General features: G+C 40.8%; 1 protein-coding gene across 6 annotated transcripts in view; it reads left to right on the top strand.

Annotated features, from left to right (window-relative positions):
* The window catches only part of LOC131446911 (neural cell adhesion molecule 2-like), a 254,209-nt gene that overhangs the window by 189,897 nt on the left and 42,845 nt on the right, over positions 1-21,467 (top strand). For all 6 annotated transcript variants that reach the window (XM_058618313.1, XM_058618320.1, XM_058618296.1 and 3 more), the window contains exons 6-7: positions 10,067-10,184; positions 17,565-17,734. In XM_058618313.1, coding sequence (XP_058474296.1) covers positions 10,067-10,184; positions 17,565-17,734 — 288 coding nt within the window. The remainder of the gene's footprint in view (positions 1-10,066; positions 10,185-17,564; positions 17,735-21,467) is intronic.

The raw sequence follows: 21,467 nt of genomic DNA, 5'->3' as shown, positions 1-21,467 counted from the left end.
CATTGTGAATGATGAGCTCTGGAAAATACTGCATCCTGTCTCCGTTATAAGCCCAGAAATAACCGTGACAACACCAGCACGACTTAAATGATCCTAATGTGATGAAATGAGTTTAGTCCAAATTTGCGTAAAAAAAACTGTGTTGTTTACTCACTCTGGCACATTAAAAAAACATGTTGCTTAAATGAAAATGGCAGTTTGGCAGATAAAGAATGTCATTATGTGCTGATGGAAAGTGTGATGGAGTCTAAAATATATCATTTTTTTCCACTTTCTGTTAATTTACTCCATCCCCTTTCAGCACCACGGACAGCGCCGGTGTAGCACAGGCACAGATAGAGTTCACGAGTTCACCGGAATTAGAAATGAGTGAAAGAAACTACACAAATAATGCTGTGTGAATGTGTCACAACAACACAATAATGAAGCCAAGCGTTCGTTAAGTTAGTTATTCTGACGAGACACTTTTTCATCGTTTGCCGTTTCTTACAGAAGACATGTGGTGTGTCTCACAGCACGTCTGCTTCCAGCTCAGGTGTTATCTTACCTGAACATTATGTTTCCCCAATGATTAAATTAACAGTAACTTGTGTGACTTGGGTGAAATTATTGAAATGTGGTTTTCAGATCACCGTCAGCATCAAGTAGAAAACCACGACTTAAAAATTCAGCCAAGTGACTGATGCTCTTCACCGTGTGAATCTAATGGAAAATGTATTATATTAAAAAAAAAAAAACACGCACAACATCAATTTAGATTCTAATCAGACACAGTGTCGCACTCATTCCCTTAGAATACGTTCAGGTAGCCAACTTTAATGCACAATAAATCAGTAAGGTCGGTTAATTTCAATGGACACAGCAGCAGCAGCAGCAGCATCAGCAGCGTTCCCTTTGTCCTCTGTGATTCCGAAAAGTAAATAGAAAATACATCAAAGTCACATTCTTTAGCGTCGATTTGCCAGAAGTAATTGATTAAAGTGAATTAAATTGTATTCGCTTTCAGCTAAACATAAAGGCACAGTGTAATAGCCTCTCACTCTGTGCGGCTGCCATTATGTGTCGGCTGCCCGGTTTACCTAAGTGCCAGTGAGCCCGTTATTACACGACTGTCACGCGACACCGCTGCATTTCCCCCGCTTGTTTACACTTGGTTTAATCACGCGTGCCATCGAGTCAGCGATTGTGAAACAAAGCTGGAGTTTCAGGTCACTCCCCTCAGCTCATCACTGCCACACATGTAGCACAGCTCCTCTTTCCGCTCCTATCGCCATGTGGTTTCTCCCTCTTCCATAATTTCTCTTTTTTGTAATTTATTGAACTTCCCCCGTCCATTCATTAGCTTGATTGAATTTTTTTCAATTAGCGGCGTCTGTGGGCTCCAAAAAAATCGAAGGATGTCATTTTAATTCTGTCATTTGTCCTCATTTGGAGCGTGTCACCTGAGACCGCTCCAGTGATTGAAACGTGGAAGGCCACGAGCGCCTCGCACCGCTCGAGCGGCCGCCACGTTGTCTTTGCTTATGTAATTCTCTGCCTCTTAGTGTAACAGAGGAGCGGCCCTTCCGCCACCCCAGAAAAAAAACTACGAATCGCGTTCAATTTAGCACACCACTTACCTCACTTCTGAGGAAGATCCAATAAGCCTGCTCAATGAGGCACGGCCCATTATCGCTGTGACACGACACTCGCCGCGCGCCGGTGTCGAGGTGAGGCGGTGAGCCGAGCGCTGCAAAGAGAGTCCTGAGAGGAGCGCGCTCTCTCTGCAGGAACATCACCCTGGAGGGGAGTATATATATCAGATGGGTTTTATCCTGGATCCTTATTATAATAATAATAGGAATAGTTTACTTGGTTTAAAGAGGAAACTTAAACTCTGAAAACCTCGGGTCATCTCGTGTGGAGCAGGACAATAAAACATCAACCGTTTTATCACCTATTTTTCCTTATTGTTGTGGGACATTTTTAATACTTTTTCTCACCTCCAAGGTCAACACCAGTTCATGTTCTACCGCCCTGTGAATAATATTATGTGTATGTACGTTCTTGTGTTTCCGTGTTTGCCTTTTTTCTCATGTGATCCCGTTGTTGTTTTTTATAAAGGACACAGTTTTTCTTTGCTGGTAGACTCAAGGAACTCTTTTTTTTGTTTCCCTTTGAACTCTTTGGGTTTTATGTTTTCCTTTGAATGACTGTGTGTGCTCATGTTTTAGTATTTCCATGGGTTTATGTTGTTTGTCTGTTGTTGTTTTTGTGGGTTTTTTTTAACCCTTTTCCAGGTATTTAGGAGGTTTAGTCTTCACTCTGCCGTGCTTGTCTTGTCATGTCTTCCTCTTTTACGTTGTCATTCTCATCACTTTGCATTTACCTGATTTGATCACCCACGAGTCCTCACCTCGTGTTTATTTTAGTTTGTCTCGTTTTCTTCAGACTCACGTTTAGTTTTCCCCCTCCTGGCTCAGCCTTGATTAAATTTCCTTTGAATTTCATATTTTACAGACACACACACACACACACAGGTGAGTATTTACAGTACAACAACTGCCGGTTTCTTTTTTTTGCTTTTTCTCCCCAGCAACTTTCGAAGTGTATTTGTCCTACATTGTAAAAAGCATTAGTTTCAGACGGTTGGCAGCTCTTTAATGGTCCAGAGGAGCTGTTCAGGTACGTTTCTGTCCTGAAAGAGAGCAGAGAAAGACGGGCTGAAGGTGACCGCGTTTGGAGACGACACTTTCTGCAAATGCCGTCTACTGTCATGGGGGCAGACAGATATGAGCCGCCTGCCTCTGTCCGGACACGTCCCATCTATCTTGAGCCACCCGCTCGGCACCTTGTCACAAAGCTCAGTAGACTGCCTCTCTTGTTTTTCTGCCGTTTCCGTCCGAATGTGACTTGCAGGAACGAAACGGCGAGTGTGTGGAGTTCAAAGGAGAGACCTACAGAGTCTGATTAGTTCAGGTATTTGCATAGTTTGGAAGTTTGGTCTCAGGAGTCCGTACCTGGAGTTGTTTTCATTACACTAATGCCTGTAATGCTTCTCTAAAAGCTGTGCGACTCCTGACCTTTAGGCTTTGTTGTCATTTGCATAAGTAACCTCATGAGAACCTGGAAAATACTCTTGTTTTCTACCCTCAGGGTTTTTTTGTACTACTGGAAACAGGAGAGAATGTTTCCTTTTGCCCTCAACATCACTGACGGTCTGTCACACCGGGATTATTCCTCTTCTAGGGTTGTGTAAGAGTGAGAAAGAACAATCTTCATGCCTCGGAAAGAGGAGGCCAGCAGTGAGCGGTCTGTATCCACAACAACCCGGACCGGTCAAACGGCACAAAGGCAGACACAGAGATCTAGTGTGGATCTAGTGTGGCTCGGGGATGTCATTGAGTCCCCCTGTTCATGTTTTATCAATCAGCTGCAGACGGGGGGAACGGGTTCTTCTGTTGTGGTGCCTGCGGATATGGCCATGAGGACCTCTTCATACTCCAACCTCGTCGGATTTAAATTTAATTCAGGGTCACCCGTCTTCCTCCTTTATCCATAATAAGGACGGCCATTTGAGAGCTTTCTCATGCTGCTGTCCCTGAAAGAAAAGTTTATTGTACTTATTAAGAAAGCCCTTAAAACTTATCTAAACTCCTATCGTTGTGTCTCTCATCCGTCATTAATGTGTGCATGGAAATATGAATATCTATCATCGTTTCATCGCATCGTTTCATAAAAGTACAGATAGTGCGTTCTTTTTTTTATCTTTTCTTTATTTATTTTACATTCCAGTTATATTATGGTAATCACTTTGAAATAGGGGAAGTTATAATAATAAAAATAATAATAATTCATTTAAATTAAGGGCGCCTTTCAGAGCACTCGAGATCAACTGACAATACATGATCAAATGAGCAGAAAATAGAGTAAAAATAAATAGAATACAAACAAATAATACATTTTAAAGACTTAAAAACGACAAGAGAGCTAAAAAATAATCTTAAAAACGCTTCAATAACGGTGACAGAGAAGGTAAGGCGATATTACAGTAAGATCATCTTATTTCCAAAGTAATAGCTTAGTCATATGCGTAGAAAATGTGAGGGAGTGGAATTATGGTAATCCTTTTTGATTGATGTAAAATGAATTGTTAAAATAGGTCATTTTTCTCCTACATTACAATGACAATGTGTGTGTGTACATGTGTGACAAAATCTTAAATCTGTAAAAAACCTCGCTGTACAACACAATTAGAAGAAGAAGAACGTTGTCAAGAGCAAAGTCAGAGAGTGACGAGTCTTAAAGATTTAGCGTTTGACGATAGCTTTGGTTATCCCATGCATCATAACCGCGTGTCCACAAACACGAAAGGTTGCTTCTCGAGTCGGTGCAGTTGTGTTTCCACAGCACTGACCTAATTGCGTTACAGAGTCTTCTTTAGTACGAGTTGCTGCACTGCCGAGCTGCTTGAAAGGCAGCGCGGTCTCCACGGTTCATTTCCACTGTCACTTACAATTGGACGTGATCAGCGTGAGCGGTGTTGAGTTTTCGGCGCGTCGTGCCATGTCAGCTCTGTTCACTTCGGGCAACATGTCAACACGCCTCGCTGTAGTCGGAAAAGCGGGGCTAGAACAGCTGGAACTGGTGTACTTTTATTTTCCTTTTCCACCCGCGAAGCCATACATATTCATGGGCTCAGCTGATAAAAGAGCGGTGTCGTGCCCATGAGCGTCGACGCGCCGCTGACCAACTGCAGCTCGCCGTCTCCGGTGAATCATCAAAGTGCACCGCAGATGAGGATGATGGCGCGTTGGGGAATGTGAGGCCACCCACTGAATGGCTTATCAACCTCAGGCCAAAACAGTGGGAACGCACAACATCACCGGCTCTGACATCCAAAGTTATCACACATGAGTCATGTGAGCATTCTCACTCGGCGACTGTGGGGAAAGGGAATTAAAAAAAGAATCAAGGAATTGACTTCTATTTCTCCGTATTCTTGTTTTTTTTCAGCCTTTGGAAAATAAAAGATGCCCTCTCTGTGACACGTTCTGTTTACCGTGGGCTTTTTCTGTCAACGCTGCATGAATCTCATTAAATTAGACATGGACTAGACAAAAAAAACAAACAGTGGCAGCTATAGAAACTTCACTGACACTGACACTTGCTTTCTTGGCACGAGTTTGAGTCGAGAATCGATCCCTGCTCTTGTGGTGAGTGTGAGGCAGCGATTCAGGTCAGGGTGTAAAAAAAGAACAAGTTGTGGATTTTATGGACGATTGAGTTCAGGACTGTTATATTGTTTCCAGTCAAATATATATGGAACGAGCAAGTTTGTTTTAACCAACTCTTCTTTGTTGGTGTGCCTTCTTTTTGAGGTTCTACCTCTTTCCTTCTTGCTTTCAGTCAATCAAAGCGTCCTTGTTAGTCGTCCTTTCCCGTCTTCGTCCAAACAGTCTGTTCTTCGGTCACGTTCGCCTCCTGTTCCACGGAGACTGAAGATTTCGTACGTGGCCGCACGCTCCTCCTTCTGCGAGACCTCTCTCATGTAGACGCGTCTCGAACGTTACGGAAGAAGAGATTTGCACTGAAATTCTTCGTGGTTCAGAATCGATGGGCACCACAAGGCCCGCCGCGGATTATCCTTGTATCACACTCTATGGAGACAGGAATATCCAAGGATACGAGCCCTGAGGAACCTTCTGACCTCCAAAGACGCAGGATCCCGAGAAAGAGTCCGCTGGAGCAGAAGCTCCTCTTGTTCCTGTCAACTGTGACACCTTTAGAACCTGAACCTGAGGAAGAACAACAGGAAATCCCTCACTCTAGAGCACAGGTTTCAAACTGGTGGCCCGGGGGCCACATGTGGTCCCCTCCAATCGATTACACGAGGCTTGCCCACCAGTACGAGGTGATGGAATAGAGACAGAATATAAGACTAAATGTATTTGCCGGCAATATTTTTATAATAGTAAGAAGACATTCAGTTGCTTTATTAAATGTATTATACGCAACATAAAATGACATATATTTAAGCTGTTTTAATCACAATTATCCTCATCATAATGAATATCTTACATTGCCCACCAGTTATAAATAAATAAGTTTTTTTCCACTTTTTTTCCTCTATGTCGGCCCCCACTTGACCAGACTAGATGCTCATTGGCCCCCAGGTCATTTGAGTTTGACACCCCTGCTCTAGAGCATCGTTGCTTGTGGTAATAGTTATTTTCATAAAGCTTAGTGGACTTTTAAAATAAATACTCAACACAGTTTAAGTTCATATCATATATCTGATGATTTTTAGAGTAGAGGTTTCTTAGAAATACATTTCTGGGAGGAAAAAAACAAAAAATCTATGCCCAATGTTGAACTTAGTATTATAAAATAGACCAAAATCATAACTCTTCCAGTCTCTTTTTTTTTTTATAGTTTGCATATGGTAACCTTTCCGTTTTTAATTCCTTCAATAAACCCCGATCCTTTCCCATCTATCAGCATCAAAGATCTGGCTCCTTGCCACTCTGACGGTACCCGCTAGCGACGGAGCCGCCGTTTGTTTCCATGGCAACCCAGAGCGATGCAGAATGGACTTAACTTAGCCATCTCGCCCTGTGTCCTTCCTTTGACACATCCACTTAATTGTCAGTTCACTCACTCACACATTAGAGCCCCAATTTTCCCCTCTTTTCAGCTGTCAGTGGAAACTACCGGCTGTGCCCTTCAACACTTTCTTAAGATTATTCTGCAGTGGCATCAATCATAACTGTCGGCTGCTCAAAAGGGTTGTTATTTAAGCCTCGGTGACGTTTGTTTTTTATTAAATGTAATTCAGGACTGGTTTGATTCCAAGTTTATTTTCCTTAATGCACGCTCAGGAAAAAAAACAACAACATCCCAACATTCACCTGCTGAATTTCGAGTAGGTGGTTCTGGATCCTTACCTCGGTGGCAGGGAAAAGTCTCCGCTTTCAAATCCGTCCAGGTGCATTTGTGTCTGTAAATATCGCGCTTGTGCTGCGTGCCCAGACTCAACGCGGACCGCTAACATCACAGAGCCTCTGAAGCTTCAAGGATATGACTAATACGGAAAAAAAAACAAAAAACTTGCCAGATTCTTTTTTGAATGTTTTAAAACCCTGTTGCTGATTTGCTCGTTCGTTTGAAGTCGCTCTCTCCGCTTTGGCAGCGTGTCTCATTAACACCGGCGTGTTTCAGCGAGGTTCACTCACATGTGGGAGTGTAGAGGGAAGAGACACACACCGAGACACCAGAGAATGCAAATCAATGGTTATCATGTCCGGCAGATGCCGAGTCAGTATTATTGGAAAGGACTCATCGTGTTTGATTGCTGCTCAGGCCATTGTTTTTCTTGATGTGTGTGTCTCTTTCAGGCGGCCCGGTTTCCCTCTGTTGTGCGTTGAATTTACAACAAAAGAGATGTATTCATTTGTTTTGGAGTGCGTGACAATGGCTACACAGAGGCAGAGCGAGCGGCTGTGGACTGATCAGATCAGTGTCACTCACACAGTAACCCACACCCGGTGCTGTTCGTGTAGTTGATCTTTTAAGAAAGACTACAGCAGTCTGGTTCATTTGCTTTCTGCTCTGATAATTATATCAGTGTACAATCCTTTAATTTTTTTCACGAGACTTCAAGGCTCCGTCTCTCACCGACTTGTTTGTGTTCTCCAGGTGACACTGCCTCCCAAATTGAATTCATTAACTCACAATAACTGCCGCACCAAGAATGAGATTCATTTCCAGTTTTGGAACATTATAACATTTTGGTTTTCTCGCTCTACAAAGTGAGTTTTTTTTGTTATCAGAGGAAAATAAAATACTGGGTTTCAATGCAAGTATCCGTGTTTTTGTTTTTTTTACACACTGTGTAGGAATGAGTGTGTAAGAATTAGTGGCGTCTAATTATGAGACTGCAGAGTGCAGCAAACAAACACGGGACGGCTCTGCTCACTTTGGCGTTCGCCAACCAGAGAGAATGTAAACACTTAGACGACTCCCTCTCTCTCTCTCTCTCTCTCTCTCTCTCTCTCTCTCTCCACTCTCACACCTCCTCTATCCTTTCCCTCTTCATCTCACAAACTAGTGCGTACTGAATCATTAGAATCACTTCATTAAAAAAGATTTGTTCGCAGAATCGTTCAGTACTTCCTTGCATGACTCGGTCACTGAACTGAAATACGTGATTCGGCTCGCGGTCGCCGGCTTTCGCTCAATGCACCAGACTCCTGTTAAATATTGAGATTTTAGACGTTTCCTTTGCTAAATGTTGGAGATTAACGCATGTTTTCAGGGATTTCAAAGTCTTTTTAACTCATCTGAAAGTTTGCCGTTGTTCGGTTTGATTCTCGCGTCGGACGTCGCACTCATGACTCTGACCAATCAGTGGCCGGTAGTCTGTTGACATCCCCTTTCCCCCCTATGGTCCCAGCTCGCCCTGACTCGCCTCGGCACGGCATGGTTTAGGTCGTTTTTTTTCCACTACGAAATAGTACCTACTCAACATGGGCAGTCATCACTGCAGCAGCAACTGCTGTGACTTTGTTCGACACGCGACACACACACACAAACAAGTGACTAGTGACTTGTAAAGCAGTTGTTTTCAGTGTAACTGAATCATTAGAATCGGTTCATTTAAAAAAAACAAACAAATAGAGTCAAGTAGTACTGGAAGTGTGTAATGGAAAAGCTCCGTACGGTAAATGCACGTCCACTCAGGCGATGCCAGCCTCTGTGAACCAAGTCCCTTGCCTTAAGTACATATTAAAGGCTTATTCTAAGGCAACGAAAGCCAAGCAAAACATACTCTGTCAATACGGGAGGTTGAAGTGATTTTCCACGCTGCTAAATCTTAAAATAAAACCTCATAAAATCTCTTTAGATTAGAAACGCAGCTCAACGGCGTGCACGTGTTTGGCCTCCGCTTCACCCCCACTGTCTTTTTTGTTTGTTTGAGTGATTGTCATAGTTCACACCCACACAGTGGACGCGAACGTCCAAAACACGCTCAGTGACGCGGGCGAGACCGGACGACGCACACCCACCGGCGAGCCAGCTATTGTGCGAACGGAGAAAAGACTGCGTCTGCTCTCACTCTCGCTCCCCGCTTTCCACCGAGTGACAGGATGACAGCCCTCGGCTGATTGGGTGACAGCGGCAGGCTGAGTGTCGCTGACAGCCTTCGGCGTGTGCCGTTGATAAAGTCGTCAAGACCTCTGCGGCTCATCAGCGCTGGCTGTGTGTGCGGAGCATTTGTGAGACTGCGTTTTTACCTTCATTTCGTCACGTTCCATTGAGAGCAAGCGCCTTATCTATTACGTAGCAAACCGTTTTGACAGTAAGCTCCAAATAATTGTGAAATGTTAACAATTAATTGCTTTACAAATGAGTTTAGTGTGGACAGATATGGGATAATTCATAGTTGGCTTCATTCTTGCTCTTTTTAAGTTGTAAACAGAGTCCAGGTTTGAAATTCAAACGTTTGGCAGTGGCTGCTTTGTTGGATTGACAGACGACGCGGATTAAATCAATGTTTTGTGTCACAATGGAAAAGTCGAGCATGTACGAACACACACGAGAGCGCGGGCTTTCTCGGGGCTTTTGTGTTTGCCGCGCTCTTGTTATTTTGACGCCGGTGAAATTGGCTGTGAAAACATGAACAATGGCTGGTCCAATCACGCAGTGGTGTTTGATGCCGCTGCCATTTTTGTCCGCGCGTGTGGATTTAACCGCGGATATTTTTCTGAATCACACAGAAGTATTATGGCTCCACATCACTGTTTTCAGCTCCTTTGTGTGTGTGTGTGTGTGTGTGTGTGTGTGTGTGTTTTTCTTACCAAAGCTGGGTCACAGTGTTACTTGAAATCCCCCATTGGATTAACAACACGAGTGAGGTTTTCAGCGAGTGCTCACTGGCCAATTACAAGGCAAATGTATTCAGTTTGAACGCATCAAAGGTTCACCGTCTGGTTAAATGTTGAATATATATATTAAGAGTATGGAGATCATCATTGTACATCGTTGTTATACTCTGCTTTGTGTGTGTGTGTGTGTGTGTGTGCAGTCCCTCCTGTGCTGTCAGTGACCCAGCAGTCCTTCAACGCCACGGCCGACTACCAGGAATCGGTTACCTTCACTTGCATCACCTCTGGGTCTCCGGATCCTGTGGTCACATGGCACAGGTACGTGGAAGTACACATTCTCATGAATAGTTATTTCTGTGACCATATACAACCAGAAAACTTACTTCTTATCCAAATATATATATATGTATGCACATGTTTTACTTCCTGATTACAGGAATTGGTGTATGGTCATGTGATGTGCATTTTTAGGTGTTCTTCAGAAACAAAGAATATCAAAATATTAGTTATATTACATATAATATATACATTATATGTATATATTCAGACTTTCTTTATACATATTCAGACTTTCATTATATATAGACTTTCTTTATTTATATTCAGACTTTCATTATATATATATATTTATATACATATGTGTATATATATATATATTCAGACTTTCTTTATCTATATACAGACTATATATATTCATACTATCTTTATATATATATTCAGATTGTCTTTATATATATTAAGACATATATATATTCAGAATGTATATGTATTCATACTATCTTTATATATATTCAGACTGTCTTTATATATATATTAAGACATATATATATATTCAGAATGTATATATATTCATACTATCTTTATATATATTCAGACTTTCATTCAATACATTCTTAAATTAATTTCCTGAATGGCATACCATAGTGTATATATGTGTATGTATATATGTATATATATATATATATATATATTTAAATACTTTAATATATTTTTTTCTTAAATATAGATTTAATAAAATAATCCTTAGCATTGATTTAAAAGACGGAGTGGCTGGAGTTTAGAAAGTGAAACTACAGTATTACTCCTCCATGTTGACTTTTGACTCTCGAGCGAGAAAGCAGATTTCTCCCAGATGTCAAAGAAAAGAGTTGTTCTTTTCATAACAGTGTCCATGCAGTTCATAATTATTCTCAATGTTTCCCTGGCACTGCATACAACTTGCCTTTTTTTGTTCACAGTCCAACCAGAGACACTTAAACTCACAATTCAAACTGTGAAATTCAGAGTCCGCCCTCATATATTACCCTTGGCAACCACACCATGATATCACATGCCACATAGCAACAAGGTGGAAATATGCACCTGGAGAGCGTTTGACTCCTCACTATCCACTCCACTGCTCAATATCAAGCAATTAGCTTGCACCCACTCCACAGTCAATCATGGCTATTTGCACCTGACTCACTATTTATAGAACATTAATGGTGTTCTTATGGAGTTCATACTTTTCTCCTGTAATGTACTTCTTATATATTTTCTCTTAGTTGATTCATGTAATGGACCGCGAGAGAATATTCTTTTATTTTAGTCCATTTAGCACAAATCAATTACGAGTGCTGACAGTTACTGGAGCTGCACTTCTGCAGCTTGACTTCAAACTTTATTTGTGGTAATCCAGCTTTTGTTAGTTTCATTTTGGAGCATTAAACATCGATTGTCAATTATCAACAAGGCGTTGACACGCAACGGCCGTGTCACTTTGACTGAAGGAACACGGTCGACGAGATCAGACGTGGTTTGATGTATTTCATACCCGAGGCTGTTCCTCGGTTGTTGTTCGTGCTGCACTGAAATGAATGGAAATCAATAACGGGACGGAACTATAGGGAAACAAATTAACAACAGAATCTAAGTATGCTTTGAAAAATGGTTGTAGGCGAGTTGATTATTGTATTTTGTTCTTGTTTTTTTTAGCAAATAGGCTTTTATGTGTCTCTTTTTTTGCTTATTTTATGCATAAAAAGGCCAGAAAATGAGTCACAAGGAGGATCAAAAAGTATACTCAAAAACTTTTACACACAAGACAAGGGAAACAAGGACTATTTATACATGAGGTAGGGGAACACAGGTGAAAACAAATGGGCGACGGGATCGGCAATCTCAATGGAGGGAAAAATCACACAAAGGGAGGAAGTCAGGATCTGAAAATGGAGGGAAAAGACGAGTACAAAATAAAACAGGAAGTGCATGACGAAAAGAAAGAAAGAAAGAAAATGCATTTTTAATGTGCATGGTATACGGAAGAGCATGAATTCAAGTCATTCTGAGATTAAAGTCAAAATTTGGAGATTATATTCTGAGAAACAAGTCAGAATTCTGAGATTATGTCAGAATTCTGAGAAACAAGTCAGAATTCTGAGATTATTTTCTGAGAAACAAGATTATATTCTGAGGAAACAAGTCAAAATTTGGAGATTATATTATGGAGATTAGATTTCTGACTTGTTTCTTAAATCAGAAATCTGAGATTCATGTCAGAATTCTGGGGTTATATCCTGAGAAAAAAGTCAGAATTCTGAGATTATATCTTGAGAAACAAGTCAGAAATCTGAGATTAAAGTCAGAATATAATATAGAGGGGGAGATTTACACTTAAAGTTCTGGTTCAGTTTAAATTTAATGACAGAAACTATGTAAAACCATCAGAACAATGCGCCGTGAACTTGTGCTGCTGAGGCAACTGTGACACTCCTGTGCTTAATGCGACGCTGTCTCTAAAGAGTAATACAGACATAATGAGCGCCGGAGCGTCTGTGAGAAGTCGATCGTGGCAACAAAAGCGGGACACGTGCATCACTTCGCACAGCGGGAAACAACCTTAACTTTTCTCAGCCTCGTTCATCTCGACTCTCTTGTTTCCAGCCCAAACAACAGAAGTTATATTTACTCCAGGGTGCTGCACTACCTTGTCTGCTCAGTCGGCAGAGCAGACAACGGAAATATGAGTTTAATGATTTAATAGTATGCATAGAAATGCGACAAATGTATTGATTCGTTTTTACTTTTGTTACCCTCGCCGTCTGTACTCCATGGTGCCATGGTGGAAAAGTGACTCGTGTTTAAGTGTGGTAATTGAAATGAGAAACCCATTCATCTGTGGGAAATGACATTTTGATTTTTAGTACATCGCATTACGCGCTAATAACACCGGGAGGACGAGGGGGGAAACTCGATGAAGAAAGTTGTGTGCCTGTGATTGAATTTAAAAAAAGGCTGATCCACAGATGACGCAGCAGTGAAATAAATAAAGGGAAAATTCTCATTGCACAATTACGCTCCTCCTCAGTGGAGCAGTTTATACGCCAATAGAGCGGCGTTAGATAAAACTGAATGGTGGAACATGGCTATTAAGCTACAGTTGCTACCTTCATTATATTAGACTCTCTGTTCACTCATACAGTCTCAAACATCGATATCACCTCAGTTCAACAACAATGTAAAAAGAATTTAAAAAGTCAACTCACAACTGAAACAAAGATGATGCATTAAGATATGATTTATTTCCCCGGTTCAGTTGTGAGGCAGAAATCAGAAAGGAATTACATATTTTTATATGACTTTAATCTCAGAATCCTGACTTGTTTCTCAGAATATAATCTCAGAATTCTGATTTGTTTCTCAGAATATAATCTCAGATTTCTGACTTGTTTCTCAAAATATAATCTCTAAATTGTGTCTTTAATCTCACATTTTCTGACTTGTTTCTCAGGATATAATATCAGAATTCTGACTTGTTTCTCAGAATATAATCTCCAAATGTGTACTTTTTTCTCAGAATTCTGATTTGTTTCTTAGGATATAATCTCAGATTTCTGACTTGTTTCTCAGGATTCTCACTTTAATCTCAGATTTTTGACTTCTTTTTTAGAATATAACCTCAGAATTCTGACTTGTTTTTCAGAATATAACCTCAGATTTCTGACTTGTTTCTCAGAATTCTGACTTTAATCTCAGATTTTTGACTTGTTTCTCAGAATATAACCTCCGAATTCTGACTTGTTTCTCAGAATATAACCTCAGATTTCTGACTTGTTTCTCAGAACATAATCTAAGATTTCTGACTTCAGACCATCTCAATCTAATGGTCTCAATCGAAATTTCCATTCATCCTCAGTTGCAGCCAGTGGAGTCGCCCCCTAGTGGCTCTCCATCTCCTGTTTTGCCTCAAAACAGACCCAGACGTCTATACCCATGTTTTTATAGCTGGGTGTGTGGTTGTAACATTCTTCAAAAACTCCCAAGGACAATCTTGGTTGTGTCTGCTCTTCACTCCTGACTCCCCATGTGCTTTTTTTTCTTTAAGAAAAAAAAGAGAAAAAAAAAAGGAAATATTGCTTTAATAAAAGCCGTCTTTTCCTCAGAGATGACGTCACTTTAAACTGTACATCACCACAGACGCGACAGTCTGCGTCTTTGCCTCTCCCAGGTCACGGCGTCACATATACGCCGAGAAACAATGGAATTAAAACGTGTGCATCCTCAGCGTGAACAACAATCACAAACCCAATATAGTTTTTTAGTTTTTTTCTTTTGATGTCACCTCTCCCAGTGATCTCCAGCCTCCCAGCTGCATTTCCTGTCAGTGTGTGGTTCCGTCTCTCCCTCTCGGGTAATGGACTGCCTGTCAACAGTCAGTCAGTGTAATGACATTCAGTGCTGCAGCCCGTCCTGCGCTTTCCCTCTTTCAAAGATGAAGCCTCTCTTCATTTCCTCTTTGGCTCACCCCGTGTTATTATGACTTCTCCCGTCGACTTTCAATTATCCTCCCCCCGGACTTCACACCGCACAGGATCACCGTTGCGCCTGTGTCTGGGGAGACAAATATTATCACATTTGAAGAATAATATTGTTTTGTTTTTTATCATTCACAGATGTGCGAGAGAGAAGTGTAAATATATTGAGAGGTGTGCATCATCCTAACCTCTGAGTTCCCTTCACTTTTGAAGGTTAAAAGAAACAGGGTGCCATTTTTAAAGTGGTCACATTGTCATATCTATCAAATGAAAAGCTAAAAAATATGTGGAATATAAATATTTCTGGCTTATATTTCATGGATAATGTAGTATCTGATGATAATATACCTATCAATGCTGTCACACTTCTCTTTCTCCACGTGTTTAGGGTGTGAGTATGTGTGTTAATCTGGCGATGGCTTGCTGTTGCTGTTTTGCCTTATCTACTTTTTCTCAGTCGATCCAACTTCAAACCATTTATCTCCCATGACACAGACTTCACCTTTGGACTATTGACTGGATTCCATGGAATCACTTCAAGGAGTCTTCTCTTCTCTAACCTTTATTCACTGTTCTTTTAGCTCTCTTTTAGTCTCCACCAATTCTATCAGACATTATTTGGCTCTAAATGTTCCACAATGTGAACAAAGTGAAGATTGCACCAGAACCTTACCTTTAAGTCTCCCCCTCTATATTATATTCTGACTTTAATCTCAGAATTCTGACTTGTTCCTCAGAACATAATCTCAGAATTCTGACATTAATCTCAGAATTCTGACTTGTTTCTCAGAATTTAATCTCAGAATTCTGACTTGTTTCTCAGAATATAATCTCAGAATTCTGACTTTAGTCTCAGACTTCTGACTTGTTTCTCAGAATGTAATCTCAGAATTCTGACTTTAATCTCAGAATTCTGTATTGTTTCGCAGGATACAATCTCAGAATTCTGACTTGTTTCTCAGAATATAATCTCAGAATTCTGACTTGTTCCTCAGAACATAATCTCAGAATTCTGACATTAATCTCAGAATTCTGACTTGTTTCTCAGAATATAATCTCAGAATTCTGACATTAATCTCAGAATTCTGACTTGTTTCTCAGAATATAATCTCAGAATTCTGAATTGTTTCTCAGAATATAATCTCAGAATTCTGACTTTAGTCTCAGACTTCTGACTTGTTTCTCAGAATGTAATCTCAGAATTCTGACTTTAATCTCAGAATTCTGTATTGTTACGCAGGATACAATCTCAGAATTCTGACTTGTTTCTCAGAATATAATCTCAGAGTTCTGATTTGTTTCTCAGAATATAATCTCAGATTTCTGACATGTTTCTCAGAATATAATCTCATAATTCTGATTTTTCTTTCTTTCTTTCTTCACAATAAATAAATAAATAAAAACCAGCTCTTCGGCGAAAATGGTGACTTTTCAAATCCCGCTGTAAACGACCTTTTAGGGAATGAAATAAAAGTTACATTTATTTATTTCACCCCAGCCCCCCAGATGCAGTAATTAGACTAATCCTTTACTTCTCGCCCACACACACAGATGGCATTAAGCAACGCTGAGTTTTTGGAAGCGTGAAGAGAGGAGAGTCATATTCCCCCCGAAACAAATGCTAAACAATCCCTTTAACCTTACAGATTAGCCAGCTGGTTAAGCAGCTGCAAACAAATAGAAATGTGGGAGGCATCAAACCTGTTTCACACCATTATGCCTCTGCTATGAAGCTTAAAAAATGTAGACACGGATCAATTCAGCGGTTGCTTATTTTTTTGCCAACTAATTTCTCTGCAGAGTCCAATAAGGGAAAAAAGACATTAAGTCAGCACTGTGCTGCGTGACGCACAGCACTCATTTTTTATGAATGCTGCAGTCTGTAACCTAATTTACGCACAGAACACAAGAGAAGATGGAGACGGCATTATACTTTAGCGCCATGATAGCAGAATATAGTTATTTTGATGCTGTGCGACGTCAGTGCAGAACTTTTTTATCCTGCTTGAAAGCAGTGTTTTTTCCAGCCTACAGATACAGGACATGTTTTAAAAAGAATTCCATTTATTATGTGTAGTTCTACAAAGCCTAGTAACCTTCTCTCAGCTTAACAATGTACAATATTTCCAATCATGTCCCTAACCTCTTGTACGGTGCCATTTACAGAACGTTGGACGACAATACACTGTATCATAGTGAAGTCATTGACATTTGTTAGATATTAAATGTTCACAGAAATTATATAAAAGCATTGTTTTTTTCAAACTGAGTGGTGTAGTATCATGTACAGCATCACCGTGACATTTACAGAGCGTTTAATGACACTACAGTGTATTAGTGAAGTATTACTAATAAATATTAATATAAAAGCATTTTTTTTTTGTCCACACCAGGTGGTGTAGTATAATCCAAAGATAGCATGTGTGGTGTGAGGTGAGTTTAATGGCAGGTGAAGTTATTGAATATTTTTTAAATATCTTTTTCGGGTGTTGCACTTTGTAGACGGTCCCTGCACTCTTAATGAATGTGGTTTCTCCAGCTGTTTTTGGTGAAAATGAGGTTGTAGCTTGTTGTCTACATCACTATGATCACTAAGGGTGCACTCCATTTGTTTACCCAGCTGTCCAAATTAGTATTTTGTGCACACAAAATAGTTTTTTTTCCCTCCATGTCATGTCTGAAATCAATGAAAGTCATGGTTCTTCCTGTGTGGCGCCCCCTATTGACACGCCACCACGGCTTGAAAGGATTCGCATCCGCTGTCGTCAAGCTGTCCCCACTTAACTCGCTCTAACGGGAACGGTTTAACATCCGGCGTGCACCGCTGTGTGAGTTCTGCAGAGGTCACCGACGGCGCACGAGACTTCTCCTCCCTCACTCATGTGTGCCGCGTTGTGTTTCGCAGGAAAGGGCAGCAGCTGGAGCTGTCGGAGCAGTACATTTTCAACCGGCTGGAGGGCGGGCGCAGCATCCTAACCATCCACAACATCCAGCAGGGCGACGGGGGCACTTACTCCTGCAAGGCCACCAACAAGGCGGGATCTCAGGAGCGAGAGCTCTTCCTCAAAGTGTTCGGTAAGTCAAAGAGCTGCGTTTCAAGTTGCGGAAAGGTTAAATAAAGGATATATTTGGATGTCTATGGTGGAGAAATATTGCTTATTATGTCTGACCTTCATCCATCCATCCACGCATTGTAACTGGGCTGTGGGAAGAGAGAACTCTTCCGTAGACGAGCCCCAGTAGCAGGAAACAAACCAAAAACCTTCAATGCAGGGAGGCGGCAGCGCTTTAACCACCACACCATCATTTCTCCACCAATTAATCATAACCACAAGTTATAAAGTTCTCCTGTGACCCGCTGATAAAGTGTTAACAATTGCCATTACAAAATAAAAAATTTGAATTCATTCAAACTAAAGTACCTTCAAAATCATGGCTACAGTGGAAAAACACTTAAATAAACATAATAAAACATTATAATAATAGTTCTGCCCATGAAGCTTTATTGTGAGGTCCACCCTTTCATTAAATGTCTGTTATTCACAAGCTCAGTCCATTAATATTCTCCTTCTGAAAGGAAATATTCAATTTATTGCTTTGTATTTCAATTATGGCAGCATTCATCGAATCATACAAAATTCAATTTATATTTTCACAAAAACCTGCCGGCTGTTTCCTCACAGAAAACTCCGATAGGAGAAAATTCGAGCTCATGAAAATGTATGAAGACCCACCGCGCACCACTCGTCAACATCCTTTTCGAGATGCGCGACGCACTTGTTCTTCATAAATGCACATTTCAATGAAGGAGCTCAGATTTGCTCTGTGTGTGTGTGTGTGTGTGTGCCGGCGGGGAAACACAGTTGTGAGTTAGTTTTATTACTCTTGACAGCGCAGGTGGGAGGAGAGCATTTAAGACGAAGAAGCCGTGCACTTCATTCACGTTAGAGTGCTGCACAACGCATCGTCGGACTTTATGTCAGCTGTGTTTATTTTTCTATATTTCCAAAACAATAAATGTGAGTCTTGACCTCCTATCTTGACAGATTGTATTTGAAAAAAATCACATCCGATGATTCTGCCTCTAATGTGCTGTTAAAGCTCACATTCGACAATCAGAGCCATTAGGCAAGGGATGCACAAATGTCTTTTTTTCCCTCCCCCAAAGATTGCATGATTGCAGTTGATAAAACGAGCCGAGGCGAGAGGATCCCGAGCGCACGACGAGATGAAAGATTTGAGAAAATGCGTCCCTCCAATACGTGGCATTTCATTTTTCCATCCGAGTTTATAAAGGAGGAGCAGAAGCAGCTGCTCGCGTGTTCACCTTCACAGATGGCCGTCCAGAACATGATCGCCACAAACAGGTCATAATGGCAATTCATTCCCAGGCCCTGCTTCATCCCTGCTTCAGTGCCGTCACGTGTGCTGCTGGCTGTCGTGCTCCTCTGCCAGGTCACAGTGGCAGCCTCAGTGTCGCTCCCTCAGGTTATTATCAGCTATTTAGAGATTGTGTTAAATTGTCTCGCCTTTTATGGCAATTTACACTCTCGAGAAGGAGCTACACAACATTTTCGGTGCGAGGCGCGCTAGCGGTGCAGCTCCAGGGACGATACCTCAGTGACTATTGGACAGATTGCCATGACAACTATGACCATGAGCTTGTAGTTTCTGCAGATGTCTGTGTGGAAGGTGAAAGCATATCATGTGTCTCTAGTCTGTTATTAATAGGAAGAATTGATCTGTCCTATCTGATCTATCTCTCCACTCATCCATCAGAGCGTCTGAGCTGATATTTCCTCTTAAATCCTCTGAACTCAGTCAAGGTTTAAGAGGCGTCAGCGGGCGAAACGTGCGCCGACATTCACTGCATGGATTTGAAACGGCTGAAACCAAGACAACCGAACAACTGAGACAAAACATTATCACTATCAGACAAAAGCCAGTGCCATAGTTTTTGTTCCCTGAGTATTAAGGCCACATGTAAAAAAAGTAAAACAGCAGAATTGTGACTTTAATCTCAGAATTCTGATTTGTTTCTCAGAATATAATCTCAGAATTCTGACTTTAATCTCAGACTTCTGACTTTCAGAATTCTGAGGACTCTGACTTGTTTCTCAGAACATATTCTCAGAATTCTGACTTTAATCTCAGATTTCTGACTTTCAGAATTCTGAGGACTCTGACTTGTTTCTCAGAATATAATCTCAGAATTCTGACTTTAATCTCAGACTTCTGACTTTCAGAATTCTGATTTGTTTCTCAGAACATAATCTCAGAATTCTGACTTAAATCTCAGATTTCTGACTTTCAGAATTCTGAGAACTGTGACTTGTTTCTCAGAATATAATCTGAGAATTCTGACTTGTTTCTCAGAATATAATCTAAGAATTCTGACTTTAATCTCACAATTCTGACATTAATCTCAGAATTCACGCTCCTCTGTATATCATCCACATTAAAAATACATGCTTTCTTTCTGTCTTTCATTTCCTCTTAAATCCTCTGAACCCAGCGAAGGTTTAAGCGGCATCAGCGGGCGAAACGTGCGCCGACATTCGCTGCATGGATCTGAAACAGCTGAAACCAAACAACCGAGACGAAACATGATCACTATCAGACAAAAGCCAGTGCCATAGTTCTGTTCCCTGATACCTGTCAACAGCAGAGATAAGAGCTTTATGCAGTGTCAAACGTCACCACGTGCGGGACACAAATGCAGTTGAGCTGCCTCCTCCTGCATTAAGCGTGTGAGCAGACAGAAATGTCAGAGGAAACATTAGTGACTCACACAAAGTGGACTTTCACTTGTCACTTTGTGTGTGGCAAGTGTGGCAAGTGTGGCTGTGTGACGGCCTGATCCCAGTGTTGATATGAAAAAAATCTATTAGAGCAAAATAATCATCATCATTACGGAAGAGTATTAAGGCCACATGTTAAAAAAAAAACCGCAGAATTCTGACTTTAATCTCAGAATTCTGACTTTAATCTCAGAATTCTGACATTAATATCAGAATTCTGACTTTAATCTCAGAATATAATCTCAGAATTTTGATTTGTTTCTCAGATTACCGATTTTCAGAATTCTGAATATAATCTCAGAATTTTGACTTGTTTCTCACATTTCTAATTTTCATAGTTCTGACATCAATCTCAGAATTCTGATTTGTTTCTCAGAATATAATCTCAGAATTCTGACTTGTTTGTCAGATTTCTGACTTTCATAATACTCACTTTAATCTCAGAATTCTGACTTTATAATAAGCAAACACATTACTGGAAACGTGGCGATCAAATGAATGTTTTCTTTTCATCTGTGCAACACAAATGCTTTCTCATATGGTGTGAAGATATGTTAGATAATGAGTGCTGATGGTGTTCCCCGCAGAGTGCCTTTTGCACAAAGTCTGATAAACGAGCTGTTTTATTTCTATTTGCATGTGTGGGGGCAAACGTGGCCGCAGATAAGGTGCCGATGGAGAAACCAGTGTCTGCGTCACTCACAGTGGGGCGGCTCTGATTGTGTGTTTTGTCTTGCATTGTCGATGCACATGTGTGTTTTCTTGACACCAGAAGTCATTAGAGGGTTTCAAAGATGTGGGTGATCAACTCAAGTGCTCCTCGTGTTCTCTCTGTCTCTGCAGAATTCATCCCGGCAAGTCATTTAGTCTCAATAGGAGCCTTTAAAGCTTATTTTCTGAAGTCGGGAGAAAAAAAATTAAATGGATCAGAGATAATTTCACTTCATCTTGCCTTTGTTTTGACACAAAACACAATCAGACACATTCTTGGTTATTACCAAGAGAAT

This window comes from Solea solea, chromosome 2 (genome assembly GCF_958295425.1).
Source record: "Solea solea chromosome 2, fSolSol10.1, whole genome shotgun sequence".
NCBI lineage: Eukaryota > Metazoa > Chordata > Actinopteri > Pleuronectiformes > Soleidae > Solea > Solea solea.
Note: the sequence above shows the minus strand (reverse complement) of the source record. Positions and strands in the feature narration are given on the sequence as shown.